The 20171-nt window shown below is 34.0% G+C and overlaps 3 protein-coding genes and 1 pseudogene across 3 annotated transcripts; all 4 read right to left on the bottom strand.

The window, feature by feature from the left end:
* Positions 1–38: 38 nt before the first annotated feature.
* LOC104724231 (cyclin-B1-2) lies at positions 39–1464 on the bottom strand. The gene is made up of 4 exons (XM_010442688.2): positions 1192–1464; positions 973–1073; positions 570–667; positions 39–316 (listed from the first exon to the last, which is right to left on the bottom strand). Exons 1-4 carry the CDS (start codon positions 1315–1317, stop codon positions 216–218), a joined length of 426 nt encoding a protein of 141 aa, XP_010440990.1. The 5' UTR covers positions 1318–1464; the 3' UTR covers positions 39–215.
* Positions 1465–10891: 9427 nt separating this feature from the next.
* Positions 10892–11450, bottom strand: LOC147934512 (receptor-like serine/threonine-protein kinase SD1-8). The gene is made up of 2 exons (XM_087471269.1): positions 11297–11450; positions 10892–11215 (listed from the first exon to the last, which is right to left on the bottom strand). Exons 1-2 carry the CDS (start codon positions 11441–11443, stop codon positions 10892–10894), a joined length of 471 nt encoding a protein of 156 aa, XP_087327395.1. The 5' UTR covers positions 11444–11450.
* Positions 11451–11545: 95 nt separating this feature from the next.
* Positions 11546–15862, bottom strand: LOC104728321 (S-locus-specific glycoprotein S13-like; annotated as a pseudogene).
* A 1138-nt stretch (positions 15863–17000) lies between these two features.
* On the bottom strand, positions 17001–19336 carry LOC104724229 (uncharacterized). The gene is made up of 9 exons (XM_010442687.3): positions 18882–19336; positions 18703–18749; positions 18498–18600; positions 18280–18366; positions 17832–17915; positions 17682–17735; positions 17502–17582; positions 17305–17350; positions 17001–17219 (listed from the first exon to the last, which is right to left on the bottom strand). The coding sequence occupies exons 1-9, from the start codon at positions 19164–19166 to the stop codon at positions 17140–17142; spliced, it is 867 nt and encodes a 288-aa protein (XP_010440989.2). The 5' UTR covers positions 19167–19336; the 3' UTR covers positions 17001–17139.
* Between the last annotated feature and the right edge of the window lie 835 nt (positions 19337–20171).

The raw sequence follows: 20171 nt of genomic DNA on the forward strand, positions 1-20171 counted from the left end.
AAAATCTAGCATCCAAAGTTTGGAGTCAGTAGCCCGAATGAAACTGAACCAGATTTCTTATATTTTTTATGTTCAGAGCAGAGCAGAGGAGGACACACAATGTAGAGAAAAGATCAAACAAACGAGTAGATTCTTTTTCGGAAATATGAAAAATTCATGACATGATCTTACATTTTGAAGCATATGATGAGACCTAGAGATGAAAATATATGACTCTACATGAAACTTGGGCAAGCTGGGCCTTTGGAGAGACCAAGCCGGACTTCCATGCCGTGGTGAAAGTCTACTGGTTTGCGCGTCTCGGATTCACGAGGATCTGCGGATTAGATACCATTATTAGAACAATCGGAAGAAAAAAAATGATGAAAAACTAGGAAAATAAAGAAAGCTGAAACGCTTTTCTCCTAATTACTACTAAATGGTATAGTTCAACTTTCTCAAAGAATTGAGTAATGTGATAGTCACTTTTTGAGCAATGCTCAGTGAACAGTGATTGTAGAAGTGGACGACCAGTAGATGAAGTTGTAAGGCACAACCAAATGGAATAGAGCTGTAAAAGAACAATTTACCATTCAAGTAATCCTCAAACCCAAAGTCATCTATAGCTCCTGTGTAGACTTCAAGGCCAAGCATTGACGACGGAATTGGTCCCGGAGGTCTCTGAAACCTGAATACTCCACAGAGAGAAAAAAGATAAAATATTCACTTCACCATAGGAAGTTGATGCTGCTCTATGTGAATACTAAGTCTTCCAAATCTAAAAGAGTATCCAATGCGGTTTATGATTCCAAGTTCTGATGTAATAACCAGTTATGATGATTCATCTACACATTTCTCAAGACAATACCTCAAAATTCAGAACAGCCATTAACCATATTTCAATCTTAACAGTTAATCTATAGAACCTATATATGCTACTACTGATTCAGAGAACTTCATCTATATAATGCTACTGGTTAAAAAGATCCATACCTAGAAAGGATTTGCCTATCAAGATCCATCTTCAAAGGAAGAGCAGCTCCATAAGTATGCATAATCACTTTCCTCTTCATTTCTTCTTCTGATTTCTTTCCCTGAAACAAAACAAACCCTAATTTCACAACACAGTAAAAATCCCAGTTCTCAAATTTACGAAGAAACGAAGAAAATCAAACACACTGTGTTCCGTTCCTTCAATGTTGAATTGCTTACAGATTCGTAGGCGGATTCGAGAGGGTGAGATCCGATGATATCGCTCTTAACACCGTGAAGACCAAAGCGAAGAGCATCGTTCTTCATGCCTCCGATCTCATGAGCTATCTTCTTCTGCGATTCCATTACTCCTCCCTTGTTTTCTTCCTCCGCCGGTGTTACTTCTCGGCGACTTTGTGGTCAAGCAAGCAAAATCAGAGAGAAAGAAGAAGGAGAATGATTTTTTGGCTAAGTATTATTTAATCATGGACTCTAAATATATAATAGTTTTAACTTTTAAGTAAAGCTCAAAATACAAAGCCCATTTAGCCCAATTAACTCAAAATGGACATATGTCATATAGTATACAGTAAAACCTCTATAAATTAATAAAATTGGGACCATAAAATTTTATTAATTTGTAGAGATTTTAATTTATCAATAAATTAATTAAATTAATATTTTATTAATTTATAAAGAGATTTTCTCATTTTCATATTGAAAATTTTCTACTACAAAATAAGATACTTTTGTTATCATTCACATTTTTAAAGAATTTTCTTAATTTATAATTTTGGTTATCGTAATAGGTTGAATGTCAATTGTTTAATAGATTATCTAGGTAAAAATGAGAAATGTTAGAAGTTTAGAGTTTAGAAAAAATTGTTACTACTATCCTTCATTGTAATGATGAAGTCGCAGAAGATATTGTGGTACCTTTAAAACCAATTACTAAAGAAGCAATTATCGCATCTATGACTTTTCACAATTTATGGATGCGATTTGAAAATACAATAATGAAAAAATTAGAGATGAGCTCCAAAAAGAATGCAAATTCAAGAATAGGCAAACAACAATAGAATCATATTTCACTAGATTTTCTTAGATATATATATATATATATATATATCAGTTTATATGATTATTAATTTATGATATTAATGGGACCATATTTTTACATAGATTTCTAAAAAAATTATTATCTTATTATTTTATCGAAATGTGTCATTTTTTACACCGGCCCAACTCGGGATCGGAAAAGTTTATTAATTTATAGCTAGTATTAATTTAGAGAGTATTAATTTATGGAGATTCTACTGTATATTGATGCGAAAATAAATAACATTGATTCAGTGAGCACGACAGAAGTACATTGGGATGACGAGGATTTGACAATTTCGTCGGGAGAAGAGATAAAATACATACTTCGAAAAATGTTTAGGATCATGTTTGTTCATGTTTTACATGTAAAATACATAAGATCTGTAATGAAACAAAATCTATTAGAAAATTGAATAACAATTGTTTTGCAAGTATGTTCACAAAGCTTGGCCCGTTAACATTCGCAAAAGCCCAAAATAATGTTAGAATGTGAATAAGGGTATTGTGGTCTTTTTGATGGACGAACCGACACGATATCCTATAAATAGGAGTGTACGGTGTTCAGAGAAAATGAGGAAAAAGGTGAAAAGAGAACGGTAGATAAAAAGACAAGCGATTGGCTGCTAGCTCGTTGAAGTCCGATTTAGACGAACAATCAGGGCCGTCTCTGTTCCTTATAGCTCATTACTTACGATTCATCAATTCATTTTAGCATTGTAACTCGTCTTATACGTGCTTCGACATACATTTATAAGAGAATTTCGATATCCTGTTTAGCGAACTAAAATCTCTAATTGTAACTGGTTTGGACATCAACAAAGTACTTTAAAATAAATCAAATAAATGTTTAATCCAATAACAGAAGATTTTATTATATATTTTCAAATACATAATTGAATAACGCTTGATTTTAAAATATATCCAACTCCATTAAAATACAATTTTGAATTTTTCTCCATAGGCATTATTTATGGATCATCTAATGTTTTTTCTTAAAATAGAAGCCAAAGTTTTTATAAACATAATTGATTTCATTAAACAAGCTTAAACAGAAAAATAAAGAAAAATGGCTAGGTGTACAAATGGTGTTGGATTGTGGAGGTAATTTACATATAATATGAATCTAAACAAAGTCTTAATTGTTGTGTTTTTGTTTAATTATGTGTTCATCATGGAATTTGTTTAAACAATTTCCCAATCCTTCGCATAATAAACAATTTTCATATAGTTTTTAAATATATTCTATATAATAAACATTCCACAATTTTATTTTTGAAGTATAAAATTAGAAAATAATTCATTTGTAAAAATACAAGTATAAATTTAAAATTTGACTTCTTAAACATCCAAACCCATATTATACATTGTAACTAGGTTTTATCCCGTGGTTTACCACGGTCTATTATTTTGTTTATATATATACTTTTAATGGTTGTAGGTAAAGTTTTGTAGAAACTCTTGATTCACAAGTTGAAAATATACAGTTTACGATTTGTTAGTTAGGATTTAGGAATGAATGATCTGACATATTCTTATTATGATTCTCAATTGATATTATTGGATTAATAGTGTACATTTAAAGCTAATAAGATCTTACCAAATATGTAATTATTTATTAAACGCAAATTAGATATTTCCTAAGATGTATTCATCTTGAATTAGTTGCTATATTATAGGGATGTGATTAAGAGGATGTGATTACATAAATTGGGTTATCAATTCTTTTTGTCAAACTCGGTCCTAAAAATTCGGCATGCAAATTAGATATTTCCTAAGATACAATTGGATGTAAATAAGTATGATATGGATTAAAAATCCGCCCAAAATATTCGGCAATCTTAAGGAGGATCCGGATAATTGAATCGGTTATAATTTTAGTTAAAAACCCGACCCGAAGTTGGCAAAAAGTGATGGCACCCTATTGTACTCCAAAAATGTATTTCGAGCTCTATATGTGGATATACTTGTTTGGTTACAAATATCCTAAGACAGTTTTTAATATATATCCGTTTATAAAAATTCAAATCACATTATATGCTGAAAAAAAATCTAAAATTTTATTAACTTTATGTATTGAATAATAATTAAAATAATTAAATATAAGATTAATAAAAAAAGAGATTTATATTTTAATCTAACATATTTATTTAAATTAAATAAATATATTTTAGGAAATTAATATTATCAAATAAGAAAATGATTGTGTTTGGTTGTAAGAATTGTAGAGAATTTAGTTGAGACTTGTTTGAATACGAAGATAAAAGAGGATGACACAAAAACGTATTTAAAAAATGTATTTCAAAAATGTAAAAATATATCTTCTTTAATTTATCAGGAATGCCAAAAGTAGTTGCTGATAGTCCTTACACTACGAAAATACCAAGCAAGTTGGTGGCACCTGGGACTTGTCTGAAAAAAAATGGTAACGCATTATGCAAAGAGTCTTGCGACAATGACCAATTTCCAAACGGCAAATGTCTACGTCTTCCAACTCGAAAGGCTAAAATAAATTGCTACTGCTACTTTCATGATAAACCATAGTTGTTTGTATATTATATTCTATTTTTATTTTCTGGTTTCTTAAGGCATGGCAGTCTTTTGGCGTGTCTATTTGCACTAAAAAAATATTGGTTCTATGTTTGTTTTAATTCTACATTTTAATGCCAAATTAACAATAAATATTTTAAATCTTTATTTAAAAGATATATAATATTAAAAATTATATAATATAAAAAGTTTAACTTTATCTTATATATAGTTGTTGGATCAATTGGTTACATCATATGATTAAATTATTAGAGGTCTTGAGTTTGAACCATGAGCATTAGCTTTTTAAATATTTTTTTAATTGAAAATGATATTTATTAAAAAAACAAAAAATAGGTCGGATCGTTTCAGTTTGGTATCAGAGTCGAACCTAGACAAGTATGGAGTCAAGTGGACTCACTCTGTCGGGGGTGACGGTCATAATGCGTAACGAAGACGTTGTGATATGTTAGTGGGGGTGAATTGTGACACCCCAGTTTCAGAGACTTGCGTAGAGGTTTAAAAGAATTGATTTGATCACCTATGTCACCAAAATGCACTTATCTTTTCGGTCAAAGGTCCTGAGAGAACTCCACAGTTAAATGTGGTTATGCTGGAGTAGTCGTGGGATGGGTGACCTTTCGGGAAGTGATTGTCGGAACTGTGCGAGTGAGGACAAAACATAGAGAAAGATCATGTGGTGATATATAGGGACGGTAAACAAGTCTTTAAAACCTCCTGGACGTAGGACGTCGGTTGTTGGATATGGATGGACTCACGGGCCTAGTAAGAGGACGTGAGACCCATTAAAAAGGTAGGCTCATGGGCCGGGAGTGGACATTGGGCACACTGAGAGACTCAGACTCCATATATGTAATGACGTGGCATCGTAAACGCTCCGACCTCCACCTCTTAGTGGGCCTCATTTCCAATCCCAGTCCATCTTGAGACTACTCCAGCATAAGCACATTGAACTGTGGAGTTCTCCCACGACTCTTGACCGAAAAGATAAGTTCACTTTCATGACATAGGTGGTCAAATCAATTCTTTTAAATCTTTCCGCAAATTTGGGTGTCACAATTCATGCCACTAACAGATCGCAACGTCCTTGTTGCGCACCAAGACTTTCACCTCCGATGTTGTGAGTCTCAACTTCACATTCGTCTAGGTTCGACTCTTATACCACTTGTAACGCCCCGGCTGTCACCTTGCTTAGTAGGCCCCATGTCCACTCCTAACCCATGACCCACCTTACTTAGTGGGCCCCACGTCTACTCCCGGCTTGTGAGCCAACCTATAGCTGACGTTCGGTTTAGTAAGTCCAAAACATTTTAAATACTTATTTACCGACCCTACAAATCACCACATGATTTTTCCTTGTGTTTTGTTCTTTCTCGCACAGTTTCGACAATCATTTACCGGAAGGTCCTCCATCCTAAGACTACTCCAGTATAAGCACGCTTAACTGTGGAGTTCTCTCAGGACCCTTGACCCAAAAGATAATTGCAATTAAGTGACATAGGTGGCCAAATCAATTCTTTTAAACCCCTCCGCAAACTAGAGTGTCACAGTTCACCCCCACTAACAGATCCCAACGTCTTTGTTGCGCACCAAGTTGTCAACCCCCATCGGTGTGAGTCCACTTGACTGCACACTTGTTTGAGTTCGGCTCTGATACCACTTGTAATGCCCCGACCATCACCATGCTTAGTGGTCCCCATGGCCCATTCTTGGCCCATGGTCCACCTTGCTTAGTGGGCCCTACGTCCACTCCCAGCCCGTGGGTTCACCTATACCTCACGGTCTGTTTAATACGTCCAAAACATTTTAAATACTTGTTTACCGACCATAGAAATCACCACATGATTTTTCCCTATGTTTTTTCCTCAGTCGCACAGTTCCGATAATCACTTCACAGAAGATCCTCCATCCTGAGACTAGTCCAGCATAAGCACACTTAATTGTGGATTACTCTGAGGATCCTTGACCAAAACGATAATTGCATTTTGGTGATATAGGTGGCCAAATAAATTTTTTTGAACCTCTCCGCAAACCAGGGTGTCATAATTCAACCCCACTAACAGATTGTGACATCCTTGTTGCGCACCAAGATCGTCACCCCCAACAATGAGAGCCCATTCGGCTCCACACTCGTATAGGTTCTTCTCTGTTACCACTTCTAACGCTTCGACCGCTACCTCTTAGTGGGACTATTGTCCACTCCTAGCCCATGGACATACCTTCCTTAATGGGTCTCACATCCTCTCACTAGGCCTGTGAGGCTATCCATATCCCACGGTCAGGTTGCTACGTCCAAGAAGTTTTAAAGATTTGTTTCTGCCCCTACAAATCACCACATGATCTTTCCCTGTATTTTGTCCTCACTCGCACAGTTCTGAAAGTCACTTCCTAGAATGTCACCCATCCTGAGACTATTTCAGCATAAGCACACTGAACTGTGGAATTCTCTCAAGACTCTTGAACGAAAATATAAGTTCACTTTCGTGACATAGGTGGCCAAATAAATTCTTTTAAATCTTTCCGCAAACCTGGGTGTCACAATTAACCCCATTAACAGATCTTAACGTCCTTGTTACGCACCAAGACTGTCACCTCCGATGTTGTGAGTCTCGACTTCACACTCGTCTAGGTTCGGCTCTAATACCACTTGTAACGCCTCGACTGTCACCTTTCTTAGTAGGCCCCATGTCCACTCCTAACCCATGACCCACCTTACTTAGTGGGCCCCATGTCCATTCCTGGCTCGTGAGCCCACCTATAGCCGACGGTCGGTTTAATAAGTCCAAATCATTTTAAATACTTGTTTACCGACCCTACAAATCACCACATGATTTTTCCCTGTGTTTTGTCCTCACTCGCACAGTTCCGACAATCACTTCCCGGAAGGCCGTCCATCCTGAGACTACTCTAGCATAAGCACGCTTACCTATGAAGTTCTCTCAGGACTCCTGACCAAAAAGAAAAGTGTACTTTAGCGACATTGGTGGCCAAATCGATTCTTTTAAACCCCTCTGAAAACTAGGGTGTCACAATTCAGCCTCACTAACAGATCGTAACATCTTTGTTGCGCACCAAGATCGTCACCCCTGACACTGTGAACCCATTCGGCTCTACACTCGTCTGGGTTCGGCGCTAATACTATTTGTAACCCCGACCGCTAGCTCTCAGTGGGCCCCATGTTCACTCTGGTCCCATGGGACCACCTTTCTTTATGGGCCTCATGACCTCTAACTAGGCTCGTGAGCCCATCCATATCCGACATTCTGTTTGCTACGTCCATAAGGTTTGAAAGATTTGTTATTGTCCCTACAAATCACTACATGATCTTTCGCTGAGTTTTGTCTTCACTCGCACAGTTCCGGCAATCACTTCCCGGAATATCACCCATGCTGAGACTACTCCAACATAAGCACGTTTAACTCTGGAGTTCTCTCAGTACCCCTAACCGGAAAGATAAGTGCACTTTTGTGACATAGGTGGCCAAATCAGTTTGTTAAAACCTCTACACAAACCGGGGTGTCACAGTTAGCATCTTTTACTATTGACTTAGATCTGTTAACGTGGACTCCGAATTCAGCTTAATTTTAATAGTACAGGAATGAATTTTGAATATTATTAGAGTACCGATCAAAATTGGCACTAGTAGTTTGTACAGATAGAAATTCGCATTTATGAGAATACAAGTATGAAATGGCATTTTTCTCAACATAGTCAGTACTCAGTAGTCTTTGGGGTGCCTATTTGCACTAAAAAATATTGGGTTTTATGTTTATTTTAATTTTCTATATTTTAATACCAAATTTACATTATACCTTGGTCATGGACAATATTGTTTTCCTTTTTAATTTATCTTTTATTATCAAAATAGTAAAATCTTTATCTTATTATATAAAGTTGGGTTTTGAAAGTTAGTCATTAACAAGATTTTGACATGTGTCAAGTTATCAATCTCAGATTTTGACATGTGTAAAAGTTAATATTTAATAAGAGGAATTTGAAAAATAAAATATTTTGTTTTAAAAAATATTAATAATGTAAAATGATAATTATCAAAAATTAAAAAATTTATTAAAAATACAAATTTTTTTTAAATAAATATAAGGAGATTATATATAGATATATTTCATAAAATTCGAAATTATAATATTATTTACTTATTTTTAATTTTAAGTTATTAATTATACAAAAAAATAGAAAAAAGGTTTAAGTAAAATATACAGTTAAATATTAATTCTAAATTTTGTAAATACTCACTTTTATATAAACATAGATCGTCTCATATTTCAATAATTTATTCAAAAATACTGCTTTTAACTTTGTTTAATTGGAAATTTTTTTAATATGAAAGTAAATTTTTCTTATTTTTTTAAACCAAAATTTTCTCATACTTTCTCCCTTTTCAGTTGGGAATAGGTAAGTAAGATTAATATATTGACCCAAAAAAAAATAATATATGCGTCTTCTTTTCCTAATACTATATTTTAAAATTTATTGTAGTATTTTAAGATTTTTTTTTTTAATTTATATTTTCATCTTTGAATTATTTGGTATTCATATATTACAATGCTTATAATTTTCTATTATTTTTTAATTATGTTAAATTAATTTTCTTCTAATTTTTCAACTTTGATTGGTTGGTCATAAATCCTTCTTTTTTTTTGCAAACATAATTGTTATCATTATTCATTTAATCCTAGAGGGAGATAACGAGTAGAAGCTCATCAACCTAATGGATAGATAAAAAAGGCTAATCAAACACAAGCTTACAACAAATATAGATAGATAGATTAGAAAGCATAAATCGTTGTTGATAGATCCATAGGAGCTCAAAGATTGTGACACCCTGGTTTGCGGAAAGGTTTAAAAGAATTGATTTGGTCACATATGTCACCAAAATGCCTTATTTTTTTAGTCAATGGTCCTGAGAGAACTTCATGATGAGTGACCTTCCTATAAGTGATTGTCGGAACTGTGCAAGTGAGAACAAAGCACAGGAAAATATCATTTGTTGTTTTGTAGGGTCGGTAAACAATTTTTTAAAGCTTCTCATACGTAACAAACCGACCATTGAATATGGGTGGATCCACGGGCCGGGATGTAGGGCCCACTTAGGAAGGCGGGCCCATGGACTGAGAGTGGACATGGGCACTAAGCAAGGTGGTGGTTGAGGCATTATGGAGACATAGGCTACATCATGGTGTGTCAAAGACACTTCCATGAATACATTGGAAAATTAATATTACTTCCTATCAAAAGATTTTGTGACGTTAGAAAAAGGTTTTTACTTTCATAGGTTGTTGGAGAAAGCCATTTTGAGATAACAAAAAGACGTGAACATGTTCTCTCCACACAGGAGGAGAGTATAGCTGAGGTTCTCTCTATGGTGGAGAAGGTTGGACACAAGGTTATCTCTCCAAGGGAAGAAGGTGGAGGAGGTTGGACGCAAGATTATCTCCCCAAGGGAGGAAGGCGGAGCCAAGGTTCTCTCATGTTCTTTCCATAAGGGATGAGGACGGAGCCGAGGTTTTCACCATGGTGGTCATACATTATTGTGATGATACATCATTGATTAGTATATTATGTAATATCTTTTTTATTCAAATTTTTTTTTGAGCCAACAATTTTAGTAATTAAAAAACTATGCAGAAGTGAAAGTAAAATAGTTGGCTTAATGTGTTCATATAGACATTTTCTAGGTGGTGATAAATAATGTGTGTAAATGGTTGCTTAAAATTGAAAAAATGGGTTGAACAAAATTGGGTTGAATAATATTCAACTCATTCATCTCCAAAATAGTGGTTTAACAAGTTGAATATTTTTGCTTTAGGATTAGTTTATGTTACCAACTTTTTAAGTTGAACATGCTGAATAAGTTTTTCCAACCTCTTCAACCTTTTCAATGCAAATGGTGAAAATTGGTTGAACAATTTTTTTCAACCTGTTCAATCTCTTCAACCTTGCAACCATTTGCACCCAATATATTTGTAACATAAAGTATATTTCGATGTAAAAAAATACACTTTTAACAGTAACATACATAAAAGATTTATAAATGGATATAAATCAGTGTATTATAACAAAAATAAAATTTATAAATACGTACAACATATTTTAATATATTTTTGTTAAATTTAATTTAATTTATAAAATTTTAAATTCACACATCCGATGGATCCTCATCTAGTAGTAAATAAATCTGACTAAACAAATATAAAATAAAATTTGCAATACTCTGTGAAACACGTATTTCTATCAACTTTTACAATCTTTCTCCATAAATAAATTCCTTATACTACCGAGGTTCAATGCCCGAATAGGTAACTTCGGTCACAGTCCAAGACTCTTCATTTCGCCTTTTTCGTGATGAGGAACCAATCTCAAGAGGACTTCTACGAACTGAATAACCAGGCGGTTTTGGTAGAGCGATTTCCATTGTGTCGCTTGCGAGCATCACAGACACTGATAACATCGTGGGTCTATCTTCCGGACGTTCTTGAACACACAAGAGACCAATCTGTATGCATCTTTTTACTTCGTGTGGTTCGAATGTTGATGAGTCAAAGATAACCGGATCAATGATGTCGAGCCCTTTACCTTCCTTCCAATACCTCCATATCTATTCATTATAACAAAGCTTTTAAGCATTTATCAATCACAAATAAAAAGACGAAAATAATTTGATTGCTTACATACTTACATAATTAATAAGACTTTCTTCGTTCTCCGAGTATTTATAAGATTCTCTGTTCGTTTTTCCATAGATAATCTCAAGAACCAAGACACCGAAACTGAAGACATCAGACTTTGTTGAATAAGTTCCGTCCTCCGCGTATTCCGGAGACATGTAACCGCTGTGTCAAGCAAGAAACATGAAAGACAATTGTGAGTTTTTGTTTACTTTATTTCCAAAAGGTAACGATGATACTAATAATAGTTTGGTCGTTTACTAAGTTCCGACGATATTTGTTGTGTTAGCTTCTGCCTTATTCTTATCAAATACTTTTCCCATCCCAAAATCTGATATTTTTGGAACCATATCTTTGTCAAGTAAAACATTGCTGGGTTTTAAGTCCCTATGGACAATCGGATATCTCGAATCTTGGTGAAGATACAAAAGGCCCCGAGTGATTCCATTGATAATTTGGAACCTCTTCTCCCAGTTTAACTTAGAGCTTTGGCTTTCGTCTAGGAGACGATCACAAGCAAAATCAAATTAGTTACTTTTCAGTAACCTTACAAAAACAACTTCTTAAAATATGAGTTACTAACCAAATATAAAAGTGTTGAGGCTTGAGTTTTCCAGGTATTCATAAATTAGAATCATCTCACCCCCCCCCCCCCCCCCCCCCCCCCCCTCAAAGCAGTAGCCTAGGAGCTGGACGAGGTTTACATGTTGGACACTCGCGATCAGACTTAACTCAGTTTTAAATCCAGCAATACCTTGAGTTGAAATCTTCGACAGTCTCTTCACAGCGATTTCTTGTCCGTCAAGTAACCTCCCCTGTTTATGTATTATAGATTAAAAGGAGTCTAGCAAAACGAACTAATATATATATTAATGTACCTTGTAAACAATCCCAAATCCACCTTTTCCTATTTTATTTGAATCAGAAAAACCTTGGGTGGCCTGGACAATAGTTTCAAGTTCCATAGACTCAAAATGTAATTCTCCTGAATAGAATAAAAAAGTATATATATAGTTACTCACTTACTTTAGTTAAAAACGAAAACAAAAAAAATTCCATTGAGACACAAAGTATTGAATAAGAAAAAGAGATTAATTATCTATATCACAAACATACCAATAGGTGCGGCAACTGCTTTTTTTGGCGGCCTCTTTTTTCTTTTCCAAACGTAAAACAGTATAATAAAACTTACAATAAGAAAAATAACGACTCCAACAACAACAAGAATTATTATTGTTGTATTGTTGTTTCCTTCTTTCTTATTGATGTTTCCTTCTTCACCTAAAAAAATGAAAAACAAGTTAAAAAGTTTACAAAAATTTATCACGTTATTATTGTGTTACATTATTAATAGTCTTAGGTGCACAAAAAAAATGATTAATAGTCTTAATTTGTATATTATCACGTGAATGAGTGTTTTGGTTTGATGAGTTGAAAAGGATACAGTTAACCTTAACAATACAATTTAATGAAGAAAATAACCTTTAAAATACAAAATTTATATTTGTTAATGAGATAGAAAATTTATTCTTTATGTTTTATAAAATTAATTAACCTTAAAAATAAAACTTATGAATGAAGAATTTTGTAAAACATAAAGAATAAATTTTACTAGGTGATACCCCGTGCTACAGCACGGGATTATATATTTTGTTAGTTTTTTTTTTGTAATTTGTATTTTTGTATTGTAGTTTTTTATTTTGACTTATTTTCTTTGTTTATATAGTGTTTATTTGTATATTTGGGGTTATACAGTAAATCGGAAATTCTAATAGCGTAAGTAGTTTGTAAAATGTAGGTTTTCACGGAAACAGACACACCGCAATATTGGATAGTAGTTTTGTAAGAGAATAGACACTCCGCAATATCGGATAGTAGTTTTGTAAGATGATAGACACACCGCAATATCAGATAGTAGTTTGTAAGAGGATGAGTTTTTCTTTATTTTGGTTTGTCGTCAAAAGAGGAGAAGTTGCTTGTTAAATTTTAATGTGAGATATTTCAATAGTTGGGAAACCATTGTATTTATAGTTAGATTAGGTATATTTAGGTTATCATTTAGAAGTTAATATTTGATATATCAAATCTCAGCAAAATTGTAAAAAATCAATTTAATTTATAGTTTGATAAAAATACCTGTTTTAACTGGTTTAACTCAAACTTTTTTATATTTTAAAAATTTTAAGAGTAAAAATATTAATATTACTTAAATATTATATAGACTTAAATATATTCTAATATTTTAAACTTTCGAAGGAGTTCAAATATTTATAATAATTTAAAAATTCTACAAAAAAATTAAGTATTTATAATCTCTTAAAAAATTTTAAAAACGTAAATATATTTTAATATGTATTTATAATCTTTTTAAAAATTTAAATATGCTCAAATATAGAACGAAATTAAACTGTTAAATTTGGATATCTGATAAATCAAACTTCCTGCCCATTTGTACTCAAAACATATTAGTCATATATTTATAGTGATTATGAACCATATTCCAAAATATTTAGTCGATGTGGGATATATATTACATATATTCTATAAATTAGTTTACAACTTTACATATATATAATTTCTGCGTTTTCTACTCTTTCCATCTATAATAATCATAATTAATTACTATAATTTCGTTAAGGAAATATTAAAAAATCTAAACTAAATGATGATTTGTTTTTATTTAATTGTATTAAGTTGATTTGTTGTTTCCGTAAATATCTTACAATATAAAAGCAAATCAAATAAGTTTACATATATATACAATTTCGTATTTCATCTATTGATTATTTTGGAAGCAACAAAGTCACAATCTATAAGTATTAAAGATTTCTCATTATTATTAATATTCGTAATAATTATATGGATTAAGTATGGTAGTAATTAATATTTGATATTACTGAAGCCATTAAATACTCAGATACCATTTTCCTTATTTGTAGGGATTATACCTCTGTTTGGCGACATGAATAATTATTCTTGAACCAAACAACATACATGATCCGAATATTATAAACTTGGAGTACAAACAGATCCGTGAGTTTTATTTCTTCTATTTTCGGGTTAAAGAGGATCCGCGTCCCGACCCGGTCGTAATTAAGTGGTCGAGCAAAGGGTATAATGATTATTTAGATAAATCGAAACTATAGGTTAATTTGATTAAATTAAGTGATTCTCTAATCATTTTTAATGAAAAACGTATCAAAACAAAGTCATGCTCCAATTTGAGTTAGTGAGTACTTCTGCTTTAATAGTATAGATATAACATATATTTCAATATTTTAGGGTCCTATGGAGTTAGTTAATTGGATTTTTTGTCTAGTTGTGGAGGGAGAAACGAACCGATATAAATGGCGTCCATCCTAACATAAAGATTTTGACCGGCAACCTTGTTCTTCCGGACATCCAATAGCTCCCCTACCCAAATAATACAACCTGAACCACCGTTTTTCATACTCTCATTCGCGTAGGCAGTACAGTTGCAATTATTTAAGCACTTCTTCTCGCATTCCTTCAACCCAAGTTTCATGTCGACAACTGACTCTGCTGTATCTGGTAGTTTCATGTTCTTCAGAGTTAAGAACTGATCTCCAGAGCACCTTGACTGAGTCTTCGGCACACACCCGCTTTCTCTATCTTGTAGTTCCCACGCCTCTTGTTCTCTTAGCTGAAACCCGTGGATGCAATTACAGGGCGGTGAGGTGTTTATGTCACATAGACCATTAGGCCCACATGTGTTGTATACATCGCACGCATCATTTGGTAATAAATAACCTATCCTCTTGAACTTCCCTGATCTTGGGATCCATGTGGACCTGTTCAATGCTCCGTTAGAACTCAATCTCAATATTGAGAAAAAGCTAGCGTTACTTATGCTAAATGAATAGCTGATTTCCTCACTCCTCACTGTAAGATTGTACGTTCCGTACCTCAATTTTCCCATTGTTTCCGTGTCACTCACACTATTCCACGGACCACTCTGGAGGCTCACGGATTTCTACTTTGTAAGTGTAATCGCCGGTTGAAGGATCGTCAGTGGTTTTCCATGATCGTAATATCTTATTTAGACCCGACTTCTTATCCCAACCCACTTTCATATCAGGGAGTAACGTGTCAGTCGGATAGTCGAAGCTTTGCCATAAAAATTCACTTGAGTCGTGCTTGTCGGAGCATCGCAATACCAAGTTGCCATTGTCAAGAAGCTCTCCAGTCAATACCGACTTGTTCAGTCTTTGGCTAGTCCCATTGGTTGAGGTTGACCAAACAGACTTACCGTATTGATCAACAAGGTGGAGGTTGTTCTTGAAGATTGTGAGTGTTCCGATGGGCTTGGGGAGTGGATTGTTTCTGTTTGCAACCCATACCACTTCACTAGGGAACCTTCGGTTCCATATACCGAGATACCAACGGTCACCTACTACGGCCGGTGTGAAAAAGCCAAGCTTAAAAATACTTTTAGGGGATAAGATGGGTCTTCGTTTAGATATTTTTAGGGGCATTGAGGATGAAATTCTCGAATCATACTCGGAGGAGAAACCTTTATGAAATAGAACGAATAATAATAACAAAACTATCCTCATCTCTTGGTCTTCGTAGTTTGGTTCTTTCTTGTTTCATGAGAACAACTGCATTCTTCTCCTTATAATTTATAAATTGTTCGGACAAGCTTTTGTTTCTTTTTTATTTGTTTTTATCCACATTGCTTGACTTTTATTACAAGTTGCATTTAATTTTTAAAATTTCAACGGGACATAAATGAAACTATAAAACTACGAACATGCGTGAGATTAATTTCTCCCAGAGAAAACAATGCATATGTTCATTTAGTTGTTAAAGAAAATTACGAACATGTGAGATTCAATATTACCAACACCAACTTAGCTTCATTTTTCATCATGTAGATTGTCTTTTTTTTTGAAGTTTCTCAAGTTTTTCTAAAGTCTACCGTACGTAGTCTTAATGATCAGGAAGGCTAAAAGGACATGCTCAAAAGACTAATGCTTATTGTAAGAAGACACCGGGCAGATAGATTAGCGGCACCTCGGAACTGTTTATAGAAAAAAAAAATGATAACACACATTGTGCATAGAGTCTTGCAAGTTGCAACAATGACTTATTTCCACAAGGCAAATGTCTATCGACACCAAAGTCAAAAATAAATTGCTACTGCTACATGATTGACAATGGATATAAAAGTCCGCACTTTCTTTGTTAGCCTGATTCTTCCAAACCTCCAGGACTTTGCTCAAATAAATTCTTACTCAAAAGAGTATTTTTCCTTGCATCAGTGGTGCTATTTTTTTTTTTTTTTTTTTTTAAATGATCCAGCCAAATACTTACCATCCTAACCCTTACCCTCTCGTATGGATCTGAAACCCTTTTTTGTATGTTCCTCAAATGCTCCAAAATGTTCACCACTCTGTATAAAATAACTCAGTCCGGTTGTTCTGTTTCTTTTTTCTTTTTTTCTTTGCCCTTTTCATTCTGTTTTTTGTACCAAAATGTTGGTTGACTTGGCAATCGTTGCAAGTTTTTAAAGGTCATCTAGAACAAACCACAATGGTGAAGAATGAAGCTTAAGGATCATGGACATGGCAATGCACGTTCTACTTCCTCCTTCACAATGTAGAAGCTTCTCTCATTCTGTCTCTAACCACATCTCCAGAGAAAATTCATAACTAGACCACGACATGACTGAATTAAAGAATACAAGTATACTACGATGGCAATCTATATACATACTATATTCACCTCCAGCCTCAACACTTTTAAAGTACTGTATACAGAAATGATTATATTGAACTGATATACAAGCGCAAAATGACAGAAACGTAGCTGTTTATGTGATTGTACATATCTAAGAGGAAGAAGATACAGAGTTGGTGGAGACGTTGGAAATCAGTCTTACTTCATAGAGATTTTCACTTTCTCCTTTACCTTCAAAGCAAAAATTTTAATGGTTCAGAAATCAATTTAACAAACGAGAACCTGAAATTGGATGGTGAATTGATTTACTACTTACCAACTTCTGCAGTAATGTCTGGTCCAAAGAAGGAAGTGAATTTCGCCTATCAAAACAATTTTATGTTTTAAAAGTTCAGTTTCAGAGTAATTCTACTTCTTAGAGACTACATACGATGAAACTAGTTATGCTATTTTCCTACGCGCTAAGCAAATAAGTGCATACTGTAGCTATTTAGTTTATAAAGGTAATCATACCTGTCTTTTTTCAAAATCTGACAAATTCAGAGCTTTCGCCTCAAATACAAGGACCAAGCAGTAACGACCTTCAGTCAGGACCTACAAACATGAGTTATCGAGAATGATCAGGGTAAGTGTAGTTTCACAGGTCAATGTTCATTTCAATATATGTAAATTCATGCACATGATTAAATTTACCTCCTCCCTAATCATCTGTAAGATAGGTGCACTACGTCTTGGGATTCCTCCTCCCTTATGACCAAAGCAGTTGTAAGAAAGATGGGTTAAACCGCAACTAAGAAAGCGTGTTGTTATATGCTTCATTTTTGTTTCAATAAAATAGCTTACCAGTCCATACTGAAAGATCCGTTTTAATGCTTCTTCCAAATGTTGTTCATCTCCATAACGGTATCTCGTGACATCATTTCTAACCTAATAAAGGAAATAAGAATCCCGGCACATTTACAATTTCAAGAGAAGTAAGTTTAGCATCCAATGTGCACTGACAAGACTACAATTTCAATGTCATATAGGCAAAAGGGAAACTAACTGAACTTTTGTGTAAGCAAGAACTTGTGCAAGTGAGCATACCACTCTGAATTCGAGCTAGCATTGAGACTGAATATCCAAATACTAATGACGACAACTACTAACATCTATCCTCTAACAAGAAACAAAAATATGTTATGAAAAATCTATGTAGAACTAAATTATGAAGAATTTATCTATAATCAGAATGAAGGTACGCCTGTAAGTATCAAGAGCAATCACCAGAGGTCCATAAACAATTAAGTACCTGTGTTAAAATAGGAGTAGCGCAGCTTTCCCTAAGCTTCACTGCATCCGAGTAGCTCAAGCAAGGAACTGGTTTGAGTTCTGCGTACTACAGAAGAAGCAAAATAGAACAAAACAAATAATTGAAGTAACTCTAATACACCACAAGTCAAATTTCACAATAAAGTTACAGCCATCTGAAATATTCCACTTTCTCAGGGACATTAGAACAATAAGTACCTTGAGAGCCATTCCAATAATAGCAAGGGGAAATCCATATGTAAGCATAATAGCAGACCACTCAGATCCAGGAAGGATATTAAAATAAGCCCCAAAACCATACCTGTAGGATTTTAACACATCCATAATTGAAAAAAAAAGAAAAAAAAAAAAACTCACATATAAACTCTATAGCAACAAACAAAGGCGTTATCAAAGAACTCACGAGAGTAGCGAAACCCCGAGACCTAGCCCAATAACACCAAACGAAATCTGCAAAATCCAAAACACTCAATGTGAAACTTTGTTCCAATTTCCCAATTTCCCAATTTCAGATCACTCTACCTAATTGGAGCGGAGACACTTAAATTAGGGATTGAAAAGGTCAGGAAGGAAAATATAAACCTTGGCTAGAGTGAATTCATCATCGGGGATTAAGGTTCCGTCACCGGAAGCTACAGATGGAGAAGAGCTAGTGGAATCAGCAGCTCTTGCGATGAAATCGACCTTTAGAATCTCTCTTCTCAACCTCGTCTTAGGGACGTAGAGCCATCTCTGCCGTGGTATCAGAGACGGTTGTGAAGAAGACGAAACGACGGATAGATTCTCATGGCGACGATCGTATAGACTGTGGCGACGGAGATTGGAGAACAAGACGGTGGTTCCCGGAGCTGCCGATATAGATCCCATCCTCTTCTCTTCTCTTCTCTTCTCTTCTCTCTTCTCTGTGTGTATCTTTGTGAGAGACTAATGTGAGGCTGAGGTGAAAAGTGTTCTTATAGCTATTAAAACTTTTTAGCAGTGTGTACTTATAGCTATTAAAATGTACTGTTTGGTTATTTTAAGATACATTCAATGATAATTAGCATAAATATTGTAATTAAGATATACTAGGTTGGTATCTGCCCTACGTCACTCGTTATTTTTAGTTTATATTATATTTATTAATTTCATTTTGTATTTTTTTGAAATATTATTTTTTTATGTTGTTTGGAATCAAATATCATAATTAATAAAAAAAAATTTATAGTGGTCAATGATATTTTTTTTGGTTTTACGTATATAATTTGTTGTAGTTTTCAAAATAAAAAATGAAGAAAAAAGTTAGGCTTAACAAATTGTGGTTACTGTAATTTTTGTTACACATTGGTACGTGAGTCCGCATAAATGATTTTCAAAAAAAATAAATACTTAGAGAAATAAACATTAAAATTTACTTTAATAATATATAAATTGGATGATATTGTATATAAATGTGATTTTTTTTATTATAACTCGAACTTACTCATTACATATCACTACGAAGTACAATAATTTTTCCAATCAAGCTCAATAATTGAAGCCATCCCATTTAGTTCAATTTTCCAATACAACATGATAAGCCGAGATAAGATTTGTCTTTGTAAAAGTTATTCGTGGACGTTGATTAGCTAGCTTGACGACCTTGGAATAAAGTGTTTGGTTTAAATCATTTTCTCCTTCTCCACAAGATATCCTTTATAAAGCTTCTTGTCCATGTTTAAGAGAACCAACGGCTTGAACCAAACATCTTGAATCACTTTCTGATATGAAGGTGGCGATTCTGTTTTTAATGGTGTTCTTTACATGGCATGTGATTGTACTAGGTGAGCGATGAATATTGCAATCAAGTAGGTTGTTTCGTTCTGTCCATAACTCATATATTAAAGCTTGCCT

This window comes from Camelina sativa, chromosome 11 (assembly GCF_030686135.1).
Source record: "Camelina sativa cultivar CO46 ecotype springtype chromosome 11, ASM3068613v1".
Taxonomy (NCBI): domain Eukaryota; kingdom Viridiplantae; phylum Streptophyta; class Magnoliopsida; order Brassicales; family Brassicaceae; genus Camelina; species Camelina sativa.

What these genes read in the sequence shown, in the direction of transcription:
- LOC104724231 (XM_010442688.2), bottom strand. Translation starts at nt 1,317, where the DNA reads ATGGAATCGCAGAAGAAGATAGCTCATGAGATCGGAGGCATGAAGAAC. An exon ending in GATAGGCAAATCCTTTCTAG is followed by an intron (nt 668 to 972) that starts GTATGGATCTTT and finishes TGGAGTATTCAG; the next exon opens with GTTTCAGAGACCTCCGGGAC. An exon ending in GTTTGAGGATTACTTGAATG is followed by an intron (nt 317 to 569) that starts GTAAATTGTTCT and finishes TCTAATCCGCAG; the next exon opens with ATCCTCGTGAATCCGAGACG.
- LOC147934512 (XM_087471269.1), bottom strand. Translation starts at nt 11,443, where the DNA reads ATGTCTCCGGAATACGCGGAGGACGGAACTTATTCAACAAAGTCTGAT. An exon ending in AAGAAAGTCTTATTAATTAT is followed by an intron (nt 11,216 to 11,296) that starts GTAAGTATGTAA and finishes TATAATGAATAG; the next exon opens with ATATGGAGGTATTGGAAGGA.
- LOC104724229 (XM_010442687.3), bottom strand. Translation starts at nt 19,166, where the DNA reads ATGGGATCTATATCGGCAGCTCCGGGAACCACCGTCTTGTTCTCCAAT. An exon ending in CTCGGGGTTTCGCTACTCTC is followed by an intron (nt 18,601 to 18,702) that starts GTGAGTTCTTTG and finishes AAAATCCTACAG; the next exon opens with GTATGGTTTTGGGGCTTATT. An exon ending in GGATCTTTCAGTATGGACTG is followed by an intron (nt 17,736 to 17,831) that starts GTAAGCTATTTT and finishes TTTGGTCATAAG; the next exon opens with GGAGGAGGAATCCCAAGACG.